The following is a 20054-nucleotide window of genomic DNA, read 5'->3' as shown; positions in this document are numbered from 1 at the left end:
TTGGACGGCCACTTCGGGGGGCATCTTCGTAATGGGCGGGCTCAATCGAGAAGGTAGGAGCAGTTGGGTCGAATCCGTTCTTTTTTGCGCGGGCAAGAACGTCGTAAACAGTTCGAACTGGAATTTCTAGAGCCTGAGAGACCTGTTCAGCAGTCCACCCAACAAGTCGACTTCGTAGAGCAAGAATCACTGCCCTGACGCCTGGATCTAGCTTCTTCTTTGTCGGCATCTCAGGATCCATACTGAGGAAAAAAGAGCAGCGTAGTAAGTAGCGATTTGGCGGTTTTGATATTATCGTAGGATTAGTGGTAGTATCGTAATGGCGGTGTATGGGGTAAAATCGTTGCTATGGGCAGTGCTGGGGGGAAAGTAAGTAAAGTGGGTCAAGATCAATCCCTAGGCTCTTATTGGTTCAGATGGGCAGTAATTGTGGGTCTGGGGCTTGGCAGCGACTGCAAGGACTATTGAGACGCACCTCCGTACAGGAGCAAGCGTTTAGTGCACGATAGTCCGTCCGTACATACGGTTACAGCCGATGGATTTGAACCTAAGCTGAAGCGTGAAGGCAGAAAAGACGCTACAACCACTGATCATGGCTCCCCGGAACAGCAGCCGATTCGTGAGGTTTCACGCCAAGCTGACTTATTGTTCGAGCCACCAAGACAATTGGGGCCCCAAACACTGAGTACCTAAAAAATATCACCGCGAGCGTGGGGGGTCTTTTTGGGGGGGGGGTAGATGCGTTGCTGATCCACAAGGTTTTGAAGCAATCTATCTTCTTGGCGGTTTGGATGCGCTGGCCTCTGCGCAACGGTCCTTGCGGTGCGACAAAGGGGAGGGGACTTGGGGACTCGGGGAGGGAGCATTGGAGGATCTTTGTTTCTATGTAAAGATCTTCCCGTCTTGGGGGGGAGAGATAACGTAGCATTCGGACACGGCGTGAGGCTCACGCCCTCGTTTCGGGGGCCATTCTTAGACCTGAGGCAGGGGGGGGAAGGGGAAGAAGTGGCCCGTGGCCAATGCAATGGACGAAATAGCCCGTCCCGGGAATATTGACGGCCCCACTCAGGGCGACCCCCGGGGCCGGGGCTTGGGGCTTGGGGCTTGGGGCCGGAGCCGGAGCCGTCGGTTAAATCAATGGAACATAGTGTCCGTAAACAAGCCATCTCACCAGGGCACTGGCCAATGCGGCGAATAGTCTAACAACCCTTACCAAGAATTTATTGGCACTTCTCGAGCCACAATGATGAAGAAGGGCTAATCTTCACTATAATGCATGGAGAGTCAGTCGCAACGTTACCATCCAATCCCTCCCTACCTGCTAAAGTAGATGCCCTTGATGGTGATGTAGAACAGATGATAACAACCAGTTCTCTGTGACCTGCCCTTCTCAGATGCCAGAATTTCAATCAGAACCAACACGGTCTATCGCCAGTCATGTAAGGCTCGCAGGTACCCCTCATGAAGGAACTAAACTTCAGTCAACTACGTAGGTGGACCAGATCGACGTCGCAGGTCCCACGTACTCTGGAAGTTTCCTTAGGGCGGTTGTCATTGCCTCAAACTAAGCGAAGCCGAAGCAATGCAAACTATCAACGTTTCGATGCCCCTCATACCTCTCTACTTCAATGTGAATGCCGGATGAGCGAATTTCCTCGGATTTTTCAAAGAATCCCTTGATACACCTACTTTGCTTCATGTAGTCAACGACAAGGCCAGAGTATCCAAATAACAGCGAGGCAAGGTAGTAAGGAGGGTCAAACTCTCCTATGTCGTCCAGTTAAGACAAGTGGCTTCTCTGCGTACATGCTCACATCCCAGAGACATATTGAAGGTATGGGTGAGTGCATCGAGAAAACATCCTGGTATCCCCAAGAAGCAGAGTGGCAGCCGAAATTTTCACCTGTCCTCTAAAGTATATCCTTGCCTACTCACCGCGCGAGGCTGACTAATTATATAACCGTTTTCGATTAATCGTCACCATGTGCTCGATCTGGTATGAATATACTCCGGCGAATGCTGGCAACCGGAGGAGAGGTGAAGACTGAGGTATTGAACCCTAGGCAATAGTCTCGTTTACGAAAGCCTTCAGATCTACTCGTACTAGTTTCCCTACCATCTCTCAAAAAGTCGGGAGAAAACCGTAAACAGTGCGTCACTTCAATAGCATACTTCAATGTTTGTCGGTTTTTCATATTCCAGGCACGTCAGGACATAGCAAAGATCACCCTTAGCAAATATCTCTGTACGTAAGTACCCTTTCACAGTGTGTACTAGCTTACGCATGTCTATATCAAAGTTGAAGCGGACCGAGCTGATACGAGGTCAGATTCATCTCGTATTGCGACATATGATGTTGAGTAAGCTTGGATGGGTCGTAGGATCAATGTCCAAGCAGTATGTTGTAGCTAATGATCTTAAGTCTCAACACTGGCGTCGTGGCTCTGCTCCACATCCTTGGTATCGTTCTTGGAATGGTCTGCGGAATCTCAAGAAGACCTCCATCTTACCAGTCTTCGTGGTCGAGCCCTGCAATATCAATCGATATATCCCTGAAAGGATTGCTCGAAACACCCCGTTAAGAAGACGTGTTTGGCCAACGAAATTTCGCAATCTCGGTAGCCATTTCACTCAGCTCCGATTACTGGAATAAATTATAGATCAAAAGAAGGCTCTGCAGATTATCCGAACGTGGCGAGGAAACGGAATTCGTCACGGCGAATGCCCACTTCTTGCACCGGTCCAGATGGGAAGCTCAGCGCGATGGTGCCTGCCTCAAGGGTATATATGCCCCCTCAACGTCGTTCCTGTCACCAACACAGCAGCGTACGTCTAGGTCGGCGGGTCAGTTCAAGCTGTGTGCGAGGTAGTCGAGTAGTCGAGTAGTCGAATAAACAGACACTCCAATGAAGTCAGATTTCGGGTTGACTGAGGGGCGCGCTGTTCGAATCCGGACAGGGGCGTGAGTTCTAAGGTCAGTACCCCCCAGCCCCTTTTCTAATTATTTTGCTCTTTTCAATTACTACCTAAGAGTAGGCTCGCGTTTTGTTGGTGTATTATAAACCGTGGCTACATGCGTTCGGCGACATCTCCGTACTCGAAAGCTTCAAAGTGACGGCTCAGAACCTCCGTCGAATCGAGGTTTTAAGGGCCCGTTTGGTGCAAATGTTTACGATAGCTCCAGCAAGCACAAGTCCTTTGAGTGTTTACAAGGTACCGGAAGCAAGATAGCTTTGAGATGTTCTTGCCAGACTACATTCTATTGAAGAGAGTTCGCGCCTAATGGTGGGGCTGATGATGTGGAGTCAATGGGCGAGTCTTCTAATTGCTGACGACGTCTTGCGCCGCGATGCCAATGCATTCGAATGACTACACGCGATATGAGCCGCCATGAACTTTCCAGACATGAGCATAGGATTCCCTCAGGGCCACTGAGCACTCAAACCACCACCCGAACAATGCTGAGTTCGTGATCCTGAGCGTAGCTAGCGGCAAGCCTCCTCCAGTCAATCGGAATGAGCTGCCACGGCCCCTTCCGCTGTCCCTTACAGCAAGCTACGCCCTCGTGGAATTCGCACCAAAAGTCGCGGTGAATGGGATCAACATAAAGATCAGCCGTCTCCAAGTCCGGATCAGCCAGCAGCCGCAACAGAGCCTGAAACGGCCTAGAATGAGCAAACGCATCATCGCGCCGCGTGATGGCGGCTCTCCGCGACTGGGCGTCGGCGGCACTCTGGTTAAAGACGATCTTGTCGGCGCTCGTCGGATACAGCACGAGCCTGAGATGCCGCAGGGAGCCGTTCAGAATCATGTCGGCCACAGCCGGGGAGACGTGGGTCTGGAAGACGTTGCCTAGGCGGCCTGGCGAGAGCTCGAGGTACTTTACGCGGCGGCGGGCCTGGGCGTTGCCGAGGAGCCAGGGGCTGCCGTCGCAGATGGCGCGCTCGACGGCGGCGCGGGGCCCGTTTTGGAGGTTGAGGATGAAGCGGTTCTGTTCATAGAAGAGGGCGGAGCCGGCGGCGTAGAGGAGCGGATGGGAGAGGAGCAAGTCGTGCGGAAAGGGGATCTCAGAGAACTCTGTGGGACCTATTTGGATCGGATTTGGGAGGACGCAGAGGTAGGAGATGATTTGGTCCCGGATCTCGACGGGGAGGTCAAAGAACTGGTCGAAGGTGCGGGTGGCCATCTCGACGAGATCCCGACATTGTCGATGACAAGGAATGATCACAAAGGGATGTGCTATCGTCTTGCGAAAGACTTCTGGTAGCAAACCCTTCTATCAGATCAGATCTGCAGACAGCGACTTAAAGACTTGTCGTGGTGTGGATGAGGAATGAGAGTAGTAAGGTAAGGTAGTGACGGAGAGTGAGAGAAGGTGGGGTTGTTGATTACGTGATTGGCTGCGATGACAGCCGGCCCCACTGTGGCGATCGAAGTCCATGCCATCGTACTTCTGCCCCGGTCAGTTCTATTTCAACTTCACACCATCCATCTCCTTTGGCATGTCATTGTTAAAGCTAGGGTAGGTAGGGAGCTGACGGTAAGTCAGGTGAAATCAACACTACATCCTCATGTTTCGACTTCTTAAGGTCAACAGAGCACTATGTTTCGCTTGAGGATTTGAGGAACACATCGTCGTATAAGACGGTGTCGATGCAACCAAAATTTGGTACGTAGAGTAGAAGAGCTTCACGTATCCAGTGGTATCCTCAATTAGCAACTGTCCCAGGCGCATCTTTTGACAACTTGAGACTGCCCGCTATTGGCACGATGTCATTAGGTTCTTGGCTAGGATGAGGCTGGTGCAAACATGTCGAGATCCTGGGGGCACCTTCCTCTAGCAAAAAATAAAAGAAGAGAGTGAAAAGGACAAAACAAATAATCGACCGCGTGATGAATCGAAATACCGCCGCCTGAAAGCCTCGGAAGCATCACCGAGGCAGTCACCCGATCAAGCATCTTGACCCGTGATCGGTGACAGAGGAAGCATTTTTGGTTCCTAGGGCCCTTCTTGTGTCGCCTGAGGCATGGGGTCCTATGGGCAGGGAAGGTAGCATCAATCATAATTTCTTTGCAATCAAGAGGATCAAGCTCTTGGCTCGAGATTCGACGGAAATGCGTCGCTGATTCCCTCGTCCGTTTTCATTCCTAGTCTACCAGCGTATGAGTTCTTGTGAAGGGTGTTGCCAAAGACATGGGAGCCTCCAGGCGAGATACATTCCACCGATCCCGCTGGATCCGCAGATGGTATAAACGTGAGGTAGAGAGTAGTCCGCCAACACCGACAGGTCGTCGTCGCACATGCGGGCATCTCCAAGCGCGTGAGAATCCTCGTCAGTCGTGATAGCGAAGTCTAACAGATTGCATGCACGTGTAACTCAGCTCTGAGTTCGCTGCATTAGAATTAGAGGCTCTGCATCAACGTTTCTGCTAGAACTCCTCTGAACAGAACCGCGAAACTCCTCGTCAGTGTAGAGGATCATTGCACTGCCCTCTTCGAAAATCCCCCCATGCATCACTGTCTTAAATGAGTCTTCACCAATGGGTCACAAGATCCTTGATACGCTGCAAATGCCCGTTTGTCTTTGTGATCGATCAGTGCAGGGCATTTTCGAATCTTACTTACACATGTGCGACTTGACTTGCGCGTGCCTTCAACATGTCTGTTGGATAGTTCATGGAGATAAGGGAACCCATGCCCGCGCCCATCTTCTTTCTTGGTCTGACTTCAACTCATCTGTATTGAACATCGTCCAGAAGTCAGTATCGTGTGATGTCCAGCAAGGATCAAGCGGGTTTGGGAGAAGGCGGTTCAACTCGATGCTTTTCTGTAAGTGTATCTCTGGAAGGAACAGTGATTAGCAACGGGGTTACCTCATCCGTACCTAGCATCACCTCCTGCACCACATCCCTACCGGAGACAGACGCACATGCTATGCATTTCATCCTAGGTAGAGTTAGGGCAAGCGAAGCTGCCGCGGGCGATGGCGCTTAGACAGAGAAGTGAAAACAACCAATTTATATGGCCTTTCAATTGCAGCACCAAGTAGCAGTAGTCTATGGAAATCCATGGCGGAGGTCCATCTCTTATATCAAGTTCATCGAGCCCAATATAATCCCCTTCACTGCCACCCCCTTCCTATCATCCTCGAAAAATTGGTAGCATACCGAGCCCTTGCACTTGCATATATATCTTAGAGGTGAGTGCGAAAGCACATTTTTTCACGATTTCAAAGACTTGATTATGAAGTGTGTCCATCAACGTCCACTCATTAGGAGGCCTCTTCAAGAGCTTCATAGGCTTCCCTGCCTCTGCGTAGTAAGAGCGTCTCGGTACCCAGATCAACACTCAAATGTCAGCTAGCAAGTAGTCGGCTCCAATGCGCATCTTTATATCGATGGGTATTCATTTTTGAATATACTACGAGCGAGGACGGCGATAATAGGGGACATGGTGAAAGCGATGGTGCTGGTCAGCCGCGTAGAGAGCTATTGGTCCTACATTTTGGTATGATAATAATGGTCCGTTCGTAGTAGGACACAAGCTATCGTCGCCCGTCGTTTCTCAACTGACTGTTGGTTCGACGTAGTAGATCATCCAGACGGTGTTGTTTTGTCTGACTTACAGTCGCTTGTAGTACCGTCCATCGTTTTCCGGTTATCGGAGTCGCTGCCAGTAGATTCACGTCGTCGCCAGTAGAGTGACGTCGTCAAGGTCCACGGCGCAATTCGATAGGTGGCTTTGGCTTCACGTGGATATCACATTGCATTATTCATCATCTCGAACAAAATTGAAGTAAGACGTAATTTCATTTCATGTCGCCCTGATCCTTTCTACAGTTCTATGAAAGCCGTAGAAGACGGCACCCGGAAGGCAATCATACTCGCCCGAGAGTCATGCCAGTGTCGTGTCGTGTGTGTGTGTGTATGAGGGGGTTGTGGAGGTATATGGGAAGGAAGGCGGCTGGAAAAAAAAGAGGAACTTTTAAGTGCCTTTTGATATCACCTGACCCAAATTATTCGCATCCTGCCTGGCCGTAATCTGTTCGGCCACCCAAACGCAAGAAAGATGAACCAGATACACCGCATTAAAGCGGCCTCATCAAAGCCGTAAACATCCTCTGCGCGAACAAAACACTAGAGATTTTTCTCAATTGTTTTGAAGCATTTATCGGGAGGACATAGCCTTGGTCACGAGACGCTTGAGAGCGAGCTCCTGCTTCTTCAGCTCGTCGGCACCGGAGTCGGTGATCTCGAGGGCAGCCATGGCCTCGGAGACCTGCTGCTCGATCTTGTCCTTCTGGCCACGCTTGAGCTTGAGGGACAGCGTGGGGTCGGAGATGATCTCCTCAACACGGCCAATGTAGGACTCAAGCTGCTGCTTGGCCTCGAAGCGCTTGCTGAAAGCCTCATCGTTGGTCTTGAACTTCTCGGCGTCTAGGGAAGCAATTAGTATTGATTTGACATGGAGTGATTGTCAAGAGCAGCTTACCGTTGATCATGTTCTCGATCTCGGAGGAGGAGAGCTTGCCAACAGAGTTGGAGATGGTGATGTTGGCACTGCGGCCGGAGGTCTTCTCGGTGGCGGTGACCTTGAGGATACCGTTGACATCGACCTCGAAGACGACCTCAAGGACGGCCTCACCGGCTCTCATGGGAGGAATGGGAGCCAGAGTGAATTCACCCAGGGAGGTGTTGTCCTCGCAGTTGACACGCTCACCCTGGAAAACGGGGAACTGAACGGTCTGCTGGTTGTCGGCAACAGTGGTGAAGGTTCTCTGCACAGAATGTTAGTGGTTGATCTCATGGCTAGCCAATACTACAATATAGAAACAATGCTCCCCTCCTGCCACACATGAAACGCGTGGAAGGAAGGCACTGGCACAATGAGGAAGGCATCATCATAACCAGTGCACCCATCACCATGACACTCGTGAAGAGGGCGAAAACATCAATAAAAAATCGAGAAAAATCGATGGAGTCAGAAAACTTCAAAGGAAAATGGGGGTTACTCGCCTTCTTGAGACAAGGTACGTTTTGCCCGCGAGTAACGACGGGAGCGAAGATGTTACCCTCCATGGCGACACCAAGGGACAGGGGGCAGACATCGAGCAGGAGAAGGTCGGCGGTCTCGGCGGAGGTGGCCTTTCCGGAGAGGATACCGGCCTGGACGGCGGCACCGTAGGCGACGGCCTCATCGGGGTTGATGCTCTTCTCGAGCTTCTTGCCGTCGAAGAACTCGGACAGAAGCTTCTGAATGCGGGGGATACGGGTGGAGCCACCAACGAGGACGATCTCGTCAACGCCGGTCTTCTCCATGGAGGCATCCTTGAGAACCTGGGCAACGGGCTCGAGGGTACCGTTGAAAGCCTTGGCGTTCAGGTCCTCGAAACGAGCACGGGTGATCTGGGTGGTGTAGTCCTCGCCATCGAAGAGAGAGTCGATCTCAATGGTGGTCTGGGCACCGCTGGAAAGGGTACGCTTGGCACGCTCGCAAGCAGTGCGGAGACGACGGAGGGCACGGGGGTCGCCAGAGAGGTCCTTCTTGGTCTTGCGCTGGAAGTCCTTCTTGCAGTGGTCCAGAAGGTTGGTGTCGAAGTCCTGACCTCCCAAGTGGGTGTCACCAGCGGTGGCCTTGACGGTGAAGACACCACCCTGGATGTTAAGGAGGGACACATCGAAAGTACCACCACCCAAGTCGTAGATGAGGACGTTGCGCTCCTTGCCAGACTTGCCGGCACCAAGACCGTAGGCAATGGCGGCAGCGGTGGGCTCGTTGATGATACGGAGGACGTTAAGACCGGCGATGGCACCGGCGTCCTTGGTGGCCTGACGCTGGTTGTCGTTGAAGTAGGCAGGGACGGTAATGACAGCCTTCTCAACCTTCTTGCCAAGCTTGACCTCGGCAATCTCCTTCATCTGTTGAGGAGGTCAGCATACTGCGCATTGCAGGAGATTTGTGATGCCGGCTGTCATTTTCGGTCTCATCACGAGAGAAGAAAAACGCACCTTGAGGAGGACCATGGAGGAGACCTCCTGGGGGGAGAAGGTCTTGGTCTCGTTGAGGTACTCAACCTGGACCTTGGGGTTGCCACCCTCGTCGACGACCTTGAAGGGCCAGGTCTCGATATCCTTCTTGACGGTAGGGTCATCGAAGCGGCGACCGATGAGACGCCTGGAAACGGAGGCATGGTCAGCGATCCGTGTGGTTGTGGAAGTATTTTTTCCGCCTTGCACACTTTTTGCTCCGGATTACCCCTCCTTGGGCGGGGAAAATTCTCACCCACCCCGGCCAAAGAAGGAATCGCAGAGCAAAAAGCGGACGGAGAACGGCGAGGGCTACTCACTTGACATCGAAGACGGTGTTGATGGGGTTCATGGCAGCCTGGTTCTTGGCGGCCTCACCGATCAGACGCTCCTTGTCGGTGAAGGAGACGAAAGAGGGCGTGGTGAACGACCCCTGCTCGTTGGCAATGATTTCGACATTGGTACCCTCGTACGTGGCAACGCAAGAGTAGGTAGTTCCTGTAATGGGAAGATTCGGTCAGCTTGGATGCTCTTTTCCCCAATGGTGGCAGACTCTTCGTTGAGTCTCCCATCCGTGATTGTTGATTGATGTTTGGTGATATTTTGCTGGGTTGGTGGAAGCGATAGTGTTCGTGATGCTCAAGAGAGACTGAACCCCTCAAGCGAGCGGCGACCGGCTTCGCCACAAAAACAACACCCCCAAAAAACCATCATCCATCAGCAACAGGATAATAAAAACTTACCCAAGTCGATGCCAATGGCACCATCGTAGACCTCGTCCGCCATTTTGAGAGATTTGATATGCACAAAGACAAAAAAACGGCCTGTGTGAATGGGGGAGGGAGGGGGGAGGATTGAAGTTGGGAGGTTTGCGCGGAGGAGAAAGATATGTGAAGGAGGGCGGGCGGGCGACGTGGGGTCCTTTCAAGAAGAATTTCTCTCGCTCCAGTCTCACTCAACCACAGGATTTTTGTGAAGGCCGCAAAAAAAAAATCAATTTCGACTTTTTTTTTTCTGGGCCCCCCTAGCCCCACCGACCCCCCCTCCAGTGCTGAGACCGTGCTACTAGCGCCCGGGCCATGCCACAAAAATTCGAGAGATTCAAAGGGCGGCGAAGCAATTTTTTTGCCATTTCCATCCCGCTGTGGCCCTTGCTGGTGGGCTGTCTCTTATCTTATCGCACCCCGGCCCGCCATTTTCTCGCTTCGCTGTCACTGCCTGTGTGCGCTTCCAATTGTAAAGTACTTTACGGATAGTGTGAGTTGAGTTGAGTTGAATGCATGTTGCAACCACCTGCTCTGCACCCGACTCGGGGAACTGTTTGAGAGCGTCTTGATGGTGGCTGGCTGGCTGTATCCGTAAAGGTATTGCTTCTTCGGGTACTGTGCAACTGACACCATGGATGACATTCTCGTCTTTGCGTTCAAGTAATAGTTTGCCAACTTGGACAAAGAACACCGTCATTGATACCAAAATACCCATCCCGACTTTCAACAGTCTGCAACTCATCCCCTTCTCGTCCACATGCCTTGTCGGGCTAAGTCCTCGTCCTCTCTGAGTCCCTCGTGCAGGTACCGGCGCTTAACACCATTTCAAGGTACTTGGTCCATGACATTGCCTTCCTCACCGCCTGACTCGACTTGGACAAGCAACCCAGATGCCTGGCAGTGGACTCCCGGCTTTCTGTGGCAATCCCACGGGAGACCCCTTCCTTCCAGCGGCAAACCAGTCTCAAGTTGCCGTGGTGTGCTCAACTCTCCTGTCTCTGGAGACTGGAGACTGGAGACTGCTCAGCCAAAGAGGCCGTCATGCAGATATGTCGGGCTCCCCGAAGTCGGTTGCCCAGCCAGAAAAGAGTCCCTTTTTTGCCGCACTGTCTCCAACTCCCCATGCACGTTGTAGCCCCTCATTGAGTTGTTCCTGGAGGGGTCCTTCCCAACTTGCCAATGCCTGCCAAACGATTGGCTCTCGCTTGCCCATTCAGACGAACGGCCGATGTCTTTCTCGCAGGAAAACAACCCGATATCGTCGGCCGAGAGTGAATCTGGGCAATTCTTCGGGACAGGGGCACTCTACCCACGGCAATCTGTCTCTTCGTCGGCCAATTTACAACGTTTTCCAAGTTCCAAAGAACGGGTGGAGCCGCCGCCGCTGCAACTGTAAGTCGCCCCGGGGACCGCAGCTCGCGAGCCACCGAAACCCTCATGCACGAACCCTCTCCCCCCACACACAACGGCATCAACTTTGGACTATAATCACATTCTCGTCGCCCAGTCTTCAACCAGCTCTTCCGGCTTCAATATCCGGAAGCGATCATCAGCGTCGATGGTTTAGTGGTAAAATTCTCCGTTGCCATCCAGCAGCGTCGGGGAGCCGGGGGTTCGATTCCCCCTCGACGCAATCTTTTGCTGCATCTGCTCAGTCGTCAGCCTGGGCGTTCATTTTTTGATCTCTTCCATGAATTCATGAGAGTGCTGGACAACTAAAGCTCTTGGGGGACTCTTCACTTTTCGTATTCAGGCTCTGCAAAGAAGCATCTTCACAAACCCCCTTCAGATTATCCTACATCAACTACAACACCTCCCATGTTTGGCTATTTCCTTGAGTGACATTTGGTATCTTAAATTCCATTACTCTCTCCACTACCGATTCAAGTGAAAGTCGGCGTGATTCTGGCGTTCATGCCACGCCGCCAACGCCGGAAAACCACCGCCTCGGACCTGGTCAAAAGCTACCTAGTACCTAGTAACAGCAACCTCCTCAATGATCAGACAACGGATCTTGTGCTGAACCCATCCCGCCCTCATTGCCTTGCCTGCTGTCCTCCTCCCGCAGTAGGTACGTGTATTTTAGGAGTTGATAAATCAGAGTCAATACAAAAAGCTGCCAGAGAAATGGACGGAAGAACTCAGAGACCTTAGAGACAAATGTTGGTTTAGGTCGCCTCATCTCACATGCGTGGTCGGCAAGCGAACCGGGGGCTCGTCGTTCAATCTCATCCGTGCGGCCAAAGAGGGTGTAATAGGCCGTTCGAGACTCCAACAACCTCGTTCTCTGGCTACCAATGGGCTCTTCTCCATTGGCACCCTCGAGGAGCGAGATTCTCTGAACCAGAGGGACGAAGGATACCATTACCCTCGATGTCGGTAGTTGCGACATCACTAGTCTGGATGAATATGAAGTAGTGACGAACCCATCAGACGTTGGGCTCTGTAAGGTGGGTGACGATATCGGCGCTACTCCTGGATCGGGGATCTCAAATTGGCCCGGTACGTAGTGTTCGCCAGGCTGGCGCCATTCGAACTCAAGAACCTTGAGAGACAGACGAATATTGACAGAGAGCCAAGCCGCGTAGGCCACATCATGATGAATCATCTGAAAGATTGACCGAATAGATGGATTCGGGCCATTCTCGGGCTTCTCGGGCCAGGTCATTCTCACCCAGGTCAGGACTGGCCTGATGAGCAAGAAGGTCTTCATGGCATAATGGTCCACTTGCTTCCAAAAGAGAGGTGGCAAGCCATGATTCTCTTCTATTAGCATTTCCACTGTTCTTGCTCTCAATTCTGATCGCTTGAACCCTAAGAGGCAATCAGTTGCTGCGTCTTGTTTGCGGCTCCTTGAATACAGGGGAGAAACCTACCTTCATGCTTGATGAACTGCTGATCTTGATGGAGTAGTGAAAGCCGCTGCTGGTTGTCTGCGCCGAATAGCTGAAGTGAAAATATCTGATCCTCAAAAAGCTTCAAAAAGAAGGCTCTCATGACGAGTATCCGTTTGTAATTACAGGCGATCAAGTCGTCCCAAGGGCTATGATCCCGGGGATCTGGCCGAGCAACTTTCTCAATGGTACGTTCCAGTTCCAAGCTCTTGTCGCCAGTAACTACGGACCATACGGGCCCCTCGGGTGGGATATCGCCAACTTTGAAAATCTGCTTGGCGTGGAGATTGATGTTTGATATGATGGCCGCATAGTGATGTGTAAAAAAGTCGTCTGTGAGTGAAGAACGTGGAAGGCCCCATTGAAGGAAGAGTCGCTCGGGGCTGAATCCTTCCAATTCTTTGAGGTCTTTGGAGGCGAATGCTCTGGTTGCTGATGAAACTGCTCTCTTGTGCTTCCGGTCCCACTGTGCCTTTGAACTGCAAGCATCGCCACAAGTCCAATTATGTGAAGCCGGGTGCTGTGGTGCCATCTGTGGTGATCTGAATATCGACCTAAACGTTTTGTATCGCTCGAAAGGTTCGATGGGTGGACGAGGCTCGGTCGATGAAACTCTAGATGGTAGGAAGCTACCAAATGGTTATGGCCTGTTTAGGAAACGTCGTTGCTAACTTCCTGTTTATGGTCATGTTTCTCTGTACATCGCGGCCGCGTCTTTCGAAGCGCGAGCTCGGCTTTATGACTATCACACTGCTTGCTCAACTGCCTTGTCATACGAGGATGCCCTGCAACCTAAACGGTCCGCTGATTGTTCCATGGTTTTGGTCGCCATCTTTGTGAGTACTCAAAGGAAAACGAGGGACAAAAGATACCCGGCCATTATTATCGATGCCATTGTTATTTGTCTCCAACAGTTTGATACCTGATGCCGTCAACCTACAACGAGATACATGCGATGTATACAGCCGCTTGGCAGCTACGCAGCGGAACAAAGACAGCTTATCCCCTTTTCACCCTGCATTCCCATTCTGGCTCTTGTCACGGAAGCGGACGACGGTGTAAAGTAGAAGGATGAGAGTGAGTAGAGCAAGTGTCTTGTTTCTTTCACTCAATATTGATGAGCACAATGCAGCCCCTCCGGGATGATAGTGCCCCTGCCCATTGAGACGACGTCAATAGAGCCTCGATGCATGTGGGGCGGAGTGTGCAATGACTGAAACGAGCAGAGCGGCCTGGCCGAAACGAATGCCAGAGCCATCACCGCTTCAAGCCGGACTCGACTCGCTTGAGTTCTCGAGTGCAGGAGAGGGTGACAGAGGATGACGGAAAAGATGCCTAGCTTGCTTGTCGGTTGACTCAAGATGAAGAAATTTTGATCGAGCCACCTAATCCTAGAGGGGTAGGAGACTGGGAGGAAAGCATAGCTTTTCAAGTCATTGGATGCAACGGGCAACGGGAGAGAAAGCTTCTGGAAAGGTCCCCGAAGTTTGAAGCCAAAAATACGAAGCCGGTGCTTCGAGGCTAGAAAAAAGCATGATGTCGAAACAAGGATGTGTCTTTTGGCGTAGGAAGGGGCAAGGAGAAGGGGTCAGGAGGCGGCGCTCGGTTCAGGCCGAGTACGGAGAGTACGGAGAGGACCTTCGGGATTGCATGCTGCAAACAGCTGGTAGAGGCATGAAGGGTAGTTTGGAACAGGAAAGAAGGAATAATCCGGATGACAGGAGTAGGAAAGTAGCAAGCACAACCCTAGCAGCCGGAAGCTTCGTCTGAGCTGTTGGACATGGACGAATCTGAAGGCAGGAAAGAAAAGTTATCCGACTTATCAGCCTTGAGCAACAACAGGCAACGTAAGCCAAAAGTCAACAGTCAACACTGTGATTAGACCGCTAGTCCTGGAGAGAAAGAGGGAAGAAAAGCAACCCAACACCAGCGAAACGGATTGCATGGCGTTGAAGACAGACACTCAACAAGCCTCGCAACACGACACGGAGTTACAAGGTTTGTAGGCTGACAAGTGCTACTATTGGAGCAGTCGACATCCACTAGGCTGCTTAAACTTCCGCAAACCTGGTCATGAACGGGACCAGGCCGACCTTGGATTTTTCCTCTCCTTCGTAGCTTCGCTTCTTGAGGAACCTGAAGTGACCGTATCCATCGTGCTGGGCTCACCTCGGCTCCGCTCTCACCTTGAGCAACGGGCCCGGGGCTCACCTAGGATTCCACTGATGTCGGGGCTTTCCTTCGCCCTAATTAGCACCCCCGGGACCGCACTGAGTGGGTGGCATCTGCCTTACGTCCTTGTTGTGGCAGTTGTGCTAGGTCGTAATTGTAAGGTGCCCTGCGCAAAAAAACGAAAAAAAACCTAGGCCGAGCCCACCAAGAAAGGTACTAAGGTACACCTTGTTAAACCCACTTTTCCGAAGCCTTGCTCCCCTCCCGTTGGCCAAGCCCGCTTGGGCATTTTTTTGCGACTGGAAAGGCTCTCACTCTCTCTCCCAGACTTCTGTTTGCTGCGCGCAATCCCTCGCAAAGTGCAAAACCCATCGCAACTTCCCAATTCTCGACCTCGTCGTCTACCCACGAAAAAATTAGAACGTCACCGCCCGTTCTAATCTATCCTCTAATCCGCCCTTTCCGATCCTCGCTGACTTGCCTGGCGCAACGTCGGAACCTCTCCCACATCCGAATATCTGGAAGGAAGCAATCGCCCTCCAGTACTTTCCCAATAGTGAAGCGAGCAACCGTCGTCACCACCACCTTCAGCCACTCTCGTGCGGAACCCTCCCACTTTCCAACTCTTCCACCCTACAACCGCGACCAGCGACCTCTTTTCCCCTCGGCTTCTTCGACCTTCGAGACAGCCTACCTCGTATTTTCTTCAAGAAATTGCTTCTCAGCGCCTCTGACGACCTATTCTACCCCTCATCGGTCCGATCCGTAATCAGCCCGAAAACACCACAATAAACCCATTCACGATGGCGACTTCTGTGCAAACACCCACGAACCCTGACCAGCAGGTCGACCTCTCCACCATTCCCATCTCCCCCGAGGGCGGTGAGAAGAGCGAGACCAAGGAGAACGATTCGGAGAAGCCCGTTACTGTTTTCCACGACAAGGAGAACTTCAACGTCAAGCACCCTCTGCAGAACAAGTGGACTCTCTGGTTCACTAAGCCCCCCTCTGGCAAGGTCCGTCTATCCAGCCTGTACACGGCAAGCGACTTAATTCTAACGTGGCGTAGGGTGACAACTGGAATGACCTTCTGAAGGAGGTCATCACCTTCAACTCTGTCGAGGAGTTTTGGGGTGTCTATGTACGTGCACCTTCCTTCCCCGCGGCCCCTCTTATCGCTCGCTAACCATTGACCAGAACAATATCGCCCCTGTCTCCGAGCTTGCTCTCAAGTCCGATTACCATCTCTTCAAGGCCGGCGTCCGCCCCGAGTGGGAGGATGCCCAGAACAAGCACGGCGGCAAGTGGTCCTACCAGTTCAAGGAGAAGCGCAGCATTCCCATCGACGATCTCTGGCTTCACGTCATGTTGGCCGCTATTGGCGAGACCCTTGAGGCTGAGGACGATGGAGAGGTCATGGGTGTTGTCGTCAACGTCCGCAAGGCTTTCTTCCGTATCGGTGTCTGGACCCGTACCATTGGTAAGAGCATTCCTGGCCGTGGTGACGGAGACGTGGCTGGTGGCAAGGGACGTTCGCAGGATAAGGGCCGTGACATTCTCCTGAATATCGGCAAGCGCTTCAAGGACATCTTGGCCCTCCCGGCCAACGAGGTCGTCGAGTTCTCCGGCCACACGGACAGCGCACACAGCGGAAGTAGCCGTGCAAAGGCCAAGCACACTGTCTAAAGCGACGGACACAGCCTTTGAAAAACCACAGAAACGAATCACACACGCTTACAACTCATGCTCACCAACGCATATTTATGGAACCAATGGGCTCCTCCACCTACCGAGAAGGCCGACTTACGTCTGCACGATATCACTTCTCGTCGCACTTTCTCAGCCGACTTCTTTTTTTTTTTTTTTGCCTGATGCCAGTAGGGGGAATACGGGGGCAATGCTACGCTATGCATCGATGATAACGCATCTCTGGGGCGGAAAAAGTTCTCTCTTATGACAGTCCTTGGAGCTCTTGACGAAGGCGTTTGCTGAGAACGAAAAAAAGAGATCAATGGGTTTTATGGAACTTCTAGACGGCCATGATCGATAGTACATAGGCGGATGCGAATATCCGGAATAGATACCTAGGTTTAGGCCAGAATGCCCTGGTGCGCATGTTACCCTTTACGAAGTGAAGGGGTTAATTATGCTCTTTCTTCTTAATCAGGTATACTGTGTCTAAATTCTATGCAGCGTCCCTCCACGTCCTAGTCATACAGGTATATGTGTATCTCACAATGTGAATGGAGCAGTGCCCACGCAGTATCAGAAACTCTGGATTCTTACAATTCATCACCGCTAAACTGGTCCTCAAAGACGGCCTGGACCAATTGCTTCTTATTAATCTTGCCCATGGCGTTGCGCGGGATGTGGTCGACGACCTTGAGCACCTGGGGAATCTTGTAGTTGACGAGCCGATCCCGGAGGGCCCTCCGCATGGCCATCGGGGACCAGTGTGGGACGACGTCCGTGTTGAGGATGACGACGGCGCCGACCTTGGAGCCCCACTTGCCCGAGGGAACGGAGACGACGGCGGCCTCGGCCACCTCGGGGAGGGAGAGCAGCTCGCGCTCGACCTCGAGGGCGCTGACCTTTTCGCCGCCCGTCTTGATAATGTCGGCGCTCTTGCGGCCCTGGATGAAGTACATGTCGCCCTTTGCCCAGGACGCCTGCGCGGCGTTGAGCCCCGCGTTGGGCACGGGTCTCCGAACGGCGACGTCGCCCGTCTTGAACCATTTGCCCTTGCCGTCCTCGCCTTGGACGAATTCCTTGGCTGTGGCTTCTGGATTGCGCCAGTACTCTGTAAAGATTGTGGGACCGCGGAGCTGGATTTCGCCGGAGCGTTCGCGGCCCGTTTGGGTGTCGACGTCTTGGCCGGGAGGGATGACGAGGCCGGTGTCCATGTCGACGAGGCGGGCTTCGACGCCGGGCAAGGGCCAGCCGACGCTGCCGTCGACGCGGTCTGCGAAGTCGAGGCCGCAGGAGAGGGCCATGCCGACCTCTGTCATGCCGTAGCGCTCGAGGAGGACGTTGCCTTTTGACAGGGTCTTCCAGGCCTCTTTGATGGGCGTCGGGAGGGCGGCTGAGCCGGAGATGGCGAGGCGCATGTTGCGCGGGGAGACGGCTTCGCGGGTGGGCTCGGCGGGGTCGAGGGGGAGGAGTTTGTGGGTTGCGAGGAGGCGGGAGTAGACTGTTGGCACGACGGTGAAGAACGTGATTTTCTCCTTGGGAATGTTGTTGTGTGTCCCGTTTACGCCGTTTGTGCCATTACTTCCATTGACGCCGTTGGATCCGTTGGTACCATTTACACCGTTTGTGCCGTTAGAGGTGATGTAGGGCGCGGCGAGGCGCTTCCAGACTGCGTCGGCATTGAAGGGGAACATGAACTCGATCGTGGAGCCGGACAGGAGAGGCGTGAGGACGGCGTTGACCGTGCCATGAATGTGGTGTAAGGGGAGGACGTGGAGGAGGTGATCCGCGGGGGTATAGTTCCATGCTTCGATGAGAGATTTGGATTGTGCTGTGAGGACGGACTGGGGAAGGAGGACGCCTTTCTGAGTAGGTTGTTAGAGATCATGCTCACAGCCGCCAATTGAGTTTAGAAAGGGGGGTAACAAACCGGTCTGTTAGTAGTGCCGGAAGTGTACAGCATCATGCCCGCGCCATCGGCATCGGCATTGTCGAGCTCAACTTGTTCATGCGCACTGCCACCGAGGTGCTTCTGGAGCTCGACTTGCGTAGGGCTCGAGACGAGCTCCGTGGCGAGTACCTCCTTTGCTTTTGCGGCGAACTTTGCCGAGGACACCAGCAAGGACGCTTCACTCTGGTTCAGGATGTATTGGAGCTCGGCGGCGGGGAAGGCCGGAGAAAGGGGTACGGCGATAGATCGCGCGGCGAAGGCAGCGAGGAGGGTCACTAGGAATCAAGCAAGCGTTAGAGCTGGGGCGCATTGCTTGGGCTATGGCCAAAAGAGGTCTCAGAGCTGTGTGAGGGATATGCGACACGGCTTACCTACATAGTCGTAACTGTTCTCTACCAAGAATGCGATGCGCTCGCCATGAAGATCCGACTTGCCAGCCGAGTCCAAGAGCTTGTTCCGCGCGCGGCGCACATCGCCGAGAAGCTCTCCGTACTTGAAGCGGCGGCCGGACAAGGAATGAATTACGGCCGTGGACTCGGGATCATGTCGGGAAATTGCCTCGAAGAGAGGGATTCTTGGAAGGGACATTGTTGAAGCCATTCTTGCGGATTGTGATGCGCGGACGGCAGCAAAGGATCGGGATGCGGGACGGGAAAAGTTGAAGCTTGCGGGAGCTGGTGTGCCGGCGACGGCGACGGCGGCGAAGGCTGAGAAGGGAGATATTCGGCAGCAGCAGCAGCAGCCGGGCCGTCGAGCTACATTCCGCAAACCGGAGACCAACATAGGGGTGGGGGGGGGGGAGGAGGAGGAGGGGAATAGATATGCGTCGTTATCAATTGCGTTATGATTAAAGGAGGATCGGGAACACGGCGCTGTGACGGAGTGGATATTTGGGGGGGAGGGGGGAACGGACCCCGGGAGTTGCGAATGGTTGCTCTCGGATCTGGTTGCGGCAGCTGTTGGCGTAGGAGTGCAGTTTGGGACCTTGGGTGCGTATGTGTGTGTGCGGTAAACTGGTAATATTCTTTGGCTTCTGTCAGGTCCCGGATCGGACTTCTCCCTGCAGGACCACCGGCAGGATCTGCCGAAGACCGGACGGAAAACTTGGGTCGTTAAGTGTGGCTTGCCCGGACACCCTAGCCGCTTCCTCCCCCCTCTCGCGCCCCTCTAGTTGAGGCTTGACTCTTTTAATGGAGCTCCGGAGTTGAAGGTGTGAACACCAGAGACGCGGAGAGGAAACCCGTCAGATGGTGTGTGCGCCTGTGTGGATATTGGACCGTGGCACCGTGGGTTGTTGGTGCACTTTCACGGCCCAGTGCTCTGGGAGTAGTGTGTTCAGATGCCGTGATGCATCGGTCCACGTTCAATCCATTGATGTATCCCTACCTGGCCCTAGGGATACCTAGTGGGGGAGAACCGTTCGAAGCGGCCGACGTTTCCCAAGCGGCGTCTACCTCTGCCTACCTTACCTATCCGTCCCTCCATCGTATAGCGTCTAGGTAAACCTCCGAGGTTGATGTAGCCAAGGTACTCATGCGTGCCAAGGTAGAGATA

At 53.1% G+C, this 20054-nt stretch overlaps 6 protein-coding genes across 6 annotated transcripts; 2 read left to right on the top strand and 4 right to left on the bottom strand.

Moving 5' to 3' along the window:
- Positions 1-2949: 2949 nt before the first annotated feature.
- BDP55DRAFT_650050 (uncharacterized protein) lies at positions 2950-4323 on the bottom strand. The gene has a single exon (XM_060573954.1). It carries the CDS (start codon positions 4184-4186, stop codon positions 3440-3442), a length of 747 nt encoding a protein of 248 aa, XP_060433947.1. The 5' UTR covers positions 4187-4323; the 3' UTR covers positions 2950-3439.
- Positions 4324-6791: 2468 nt separating this feature from the next.
- On the bottom strand, positions 6792-10002 carry BDP55DRAFT_650043 (hsp70-like protein). The gene is made up of 6 exons (XM_060573953.1): positions 9771-10002; positions 9348-9525; positions 9010-9175; positions 8017-8919; positions 7493-7778; positions 6792-7437 (listed from the first exon to the last, which is right to left on the bottom strand). The coding sequence occupies exons 1-6, from the start codon at positions 9811-9813 to the stop codon at positions 7169-7171; spliced, it is 1845 nt and encodes a 614-aa protein (XP_060433946.1). The 5' UTR covers positions 9814-10002; the 3' UTR covers positions 6792-7168.
- A 558-nt stretch (positions 10003-10560) lies between these two features.
- Positions 10561-11632, top strand: BDP55DRAFT_342780 (uncharacterized protein). Its single transcript, XM_060566936.1, has one exon. The coding sequence runs from the start codon at positions 10685-10687 to the stop codon at positions 11474-11476; it is 792 nt and encodes a 263-aa protein (XP_060433945.1). The 5' UTR covers positions 10561-10684; the 3' UTR covers positions 11477-11632.
- On the bottom strand, positions 11632-13720 carry BDP55DRAFT_342882 (uncharacterized protein). Its single transcript, XM_060566937.1, has 2 exons — positions 12671-13720; positions 11632-12608 (listed from the first exon to the last, which is right to left on the bottom strand). Exons 1-2 carry the CDS (start codon positions 13218-13220, stop codon positions 11788-11790), a joined length of 1371 nt encoding a protein of 456 aa, XP_060433944.1. The 5' UTR covers positions 13221-13720; the 3' UTR covers positions 11632-11787.
- Positions 13721-15663: 1943 nt separating this feature from the next.
- On the top strand, positions 15664-16546 carry BDP55DRAFT_627945 (eukaryotic initiation factor 4E; the record flags this gene model as incomplete). The annotated part of the gene is made up of 3 exons (XM_060571826.1): positions 15664-15876; positions 15930-16001; positions 16058-16546. 3 exons carry the CDS (start codon positions 15664-15666, stop codon positions 16544-16546), a joined length of 774 nt encoding a protein of 257 aa, XP_060433943.1.
- A 596-nt stretch (positions 16547-17142) lies between these two features.
- Positions 17143-19100, bottom strand: BDP55DRAFT_690954 (AMP-binding enzyme; the record flags this gene model as incomplete). Its single annotated transcript, XM_060576921.1, has 3 exons — positions 17143-18414; positions 18480-18775; positions 18872-19100. The coding sequence occupies 3 exons, from the start codon at positions 19098-19100 to the stop codon at positions 17143-17145; spliced, it is 1797 nt and encodes a 598-aa protein (XP_060433942.1).
- Between the last annotated feature and the right edge of the window lie 954 nt (positions 19101-20054).

This window comes from Colletotrichum godetiae, assembly GCF_030913485.1.
Source record: "Colletotrichum godetiae strain CBS 193.32 chromosome Unknown BDP55scaffold_6, whole genome shotgun sequence".
Taxonomy (NCBI): domain Eukaryota; kingdom Fungi; phylum Ascomycota; class Sordariomycetes; order Glomerellales; family Glomerellaceae; genus Colletotrichum; species Colletotrichum godetiae.
Note: the sequence above shows the minus strand (reverse complement) of the source record. Positions and strands in the feature narration are given on the sequence as shown.

Coding starts and splice junctions, on each gene's coding strand:
- BDP55DRAFT_650050 (XM_060573954.1), bottom strand. CDS start 4,186: ATGGCCACCCGCACCTTCGACCAGTTCTTTGACCTCCCCGTCGAGATC.
- BDP55DRAFT_650043 (XM_060573953.1), bottom strand. CDS start 9,813: ATGGCGGACGAGGTCTACGATGGTGCCATTGGCATCGACTTGG. Junction 9,526..9,770: donor TGCCATTGGCATCGACTTGG/GTAAGTTTTTAT, acceptor TTCCCATTACAG/GAACTACCTACTCTTGCGTT. Junction 7,438..7,492: donor GATCGAGAACATGATCAACG/GTAAGCTGCTCT, acceptor TTGCTTCCCTAG/ACGCCGAGAAGTTCAAGACC.
- BDP55DRAFT_342780 (XM_060566936.1), top strand. CDS start 10,685: ATGCCTGGCAGTGGACTCCCGGCTTTCTGTGGCAATCCCACGGGAGAC.
- BDP55DRAFT_342882 (XM_060566937.1), bottom strand. CDS start 13,220: ATGGCACCACAGCACCCGGCTTCACATAATTGGACTTGTGGCGATGCT. Junction 12,609..12,670: donor GCAGTTCATCAAGCATGAAG/GTAGGTTTCTCC, acceptor ATTGCCTCTTAG/GGTTCAAGCGATCAGAATTG.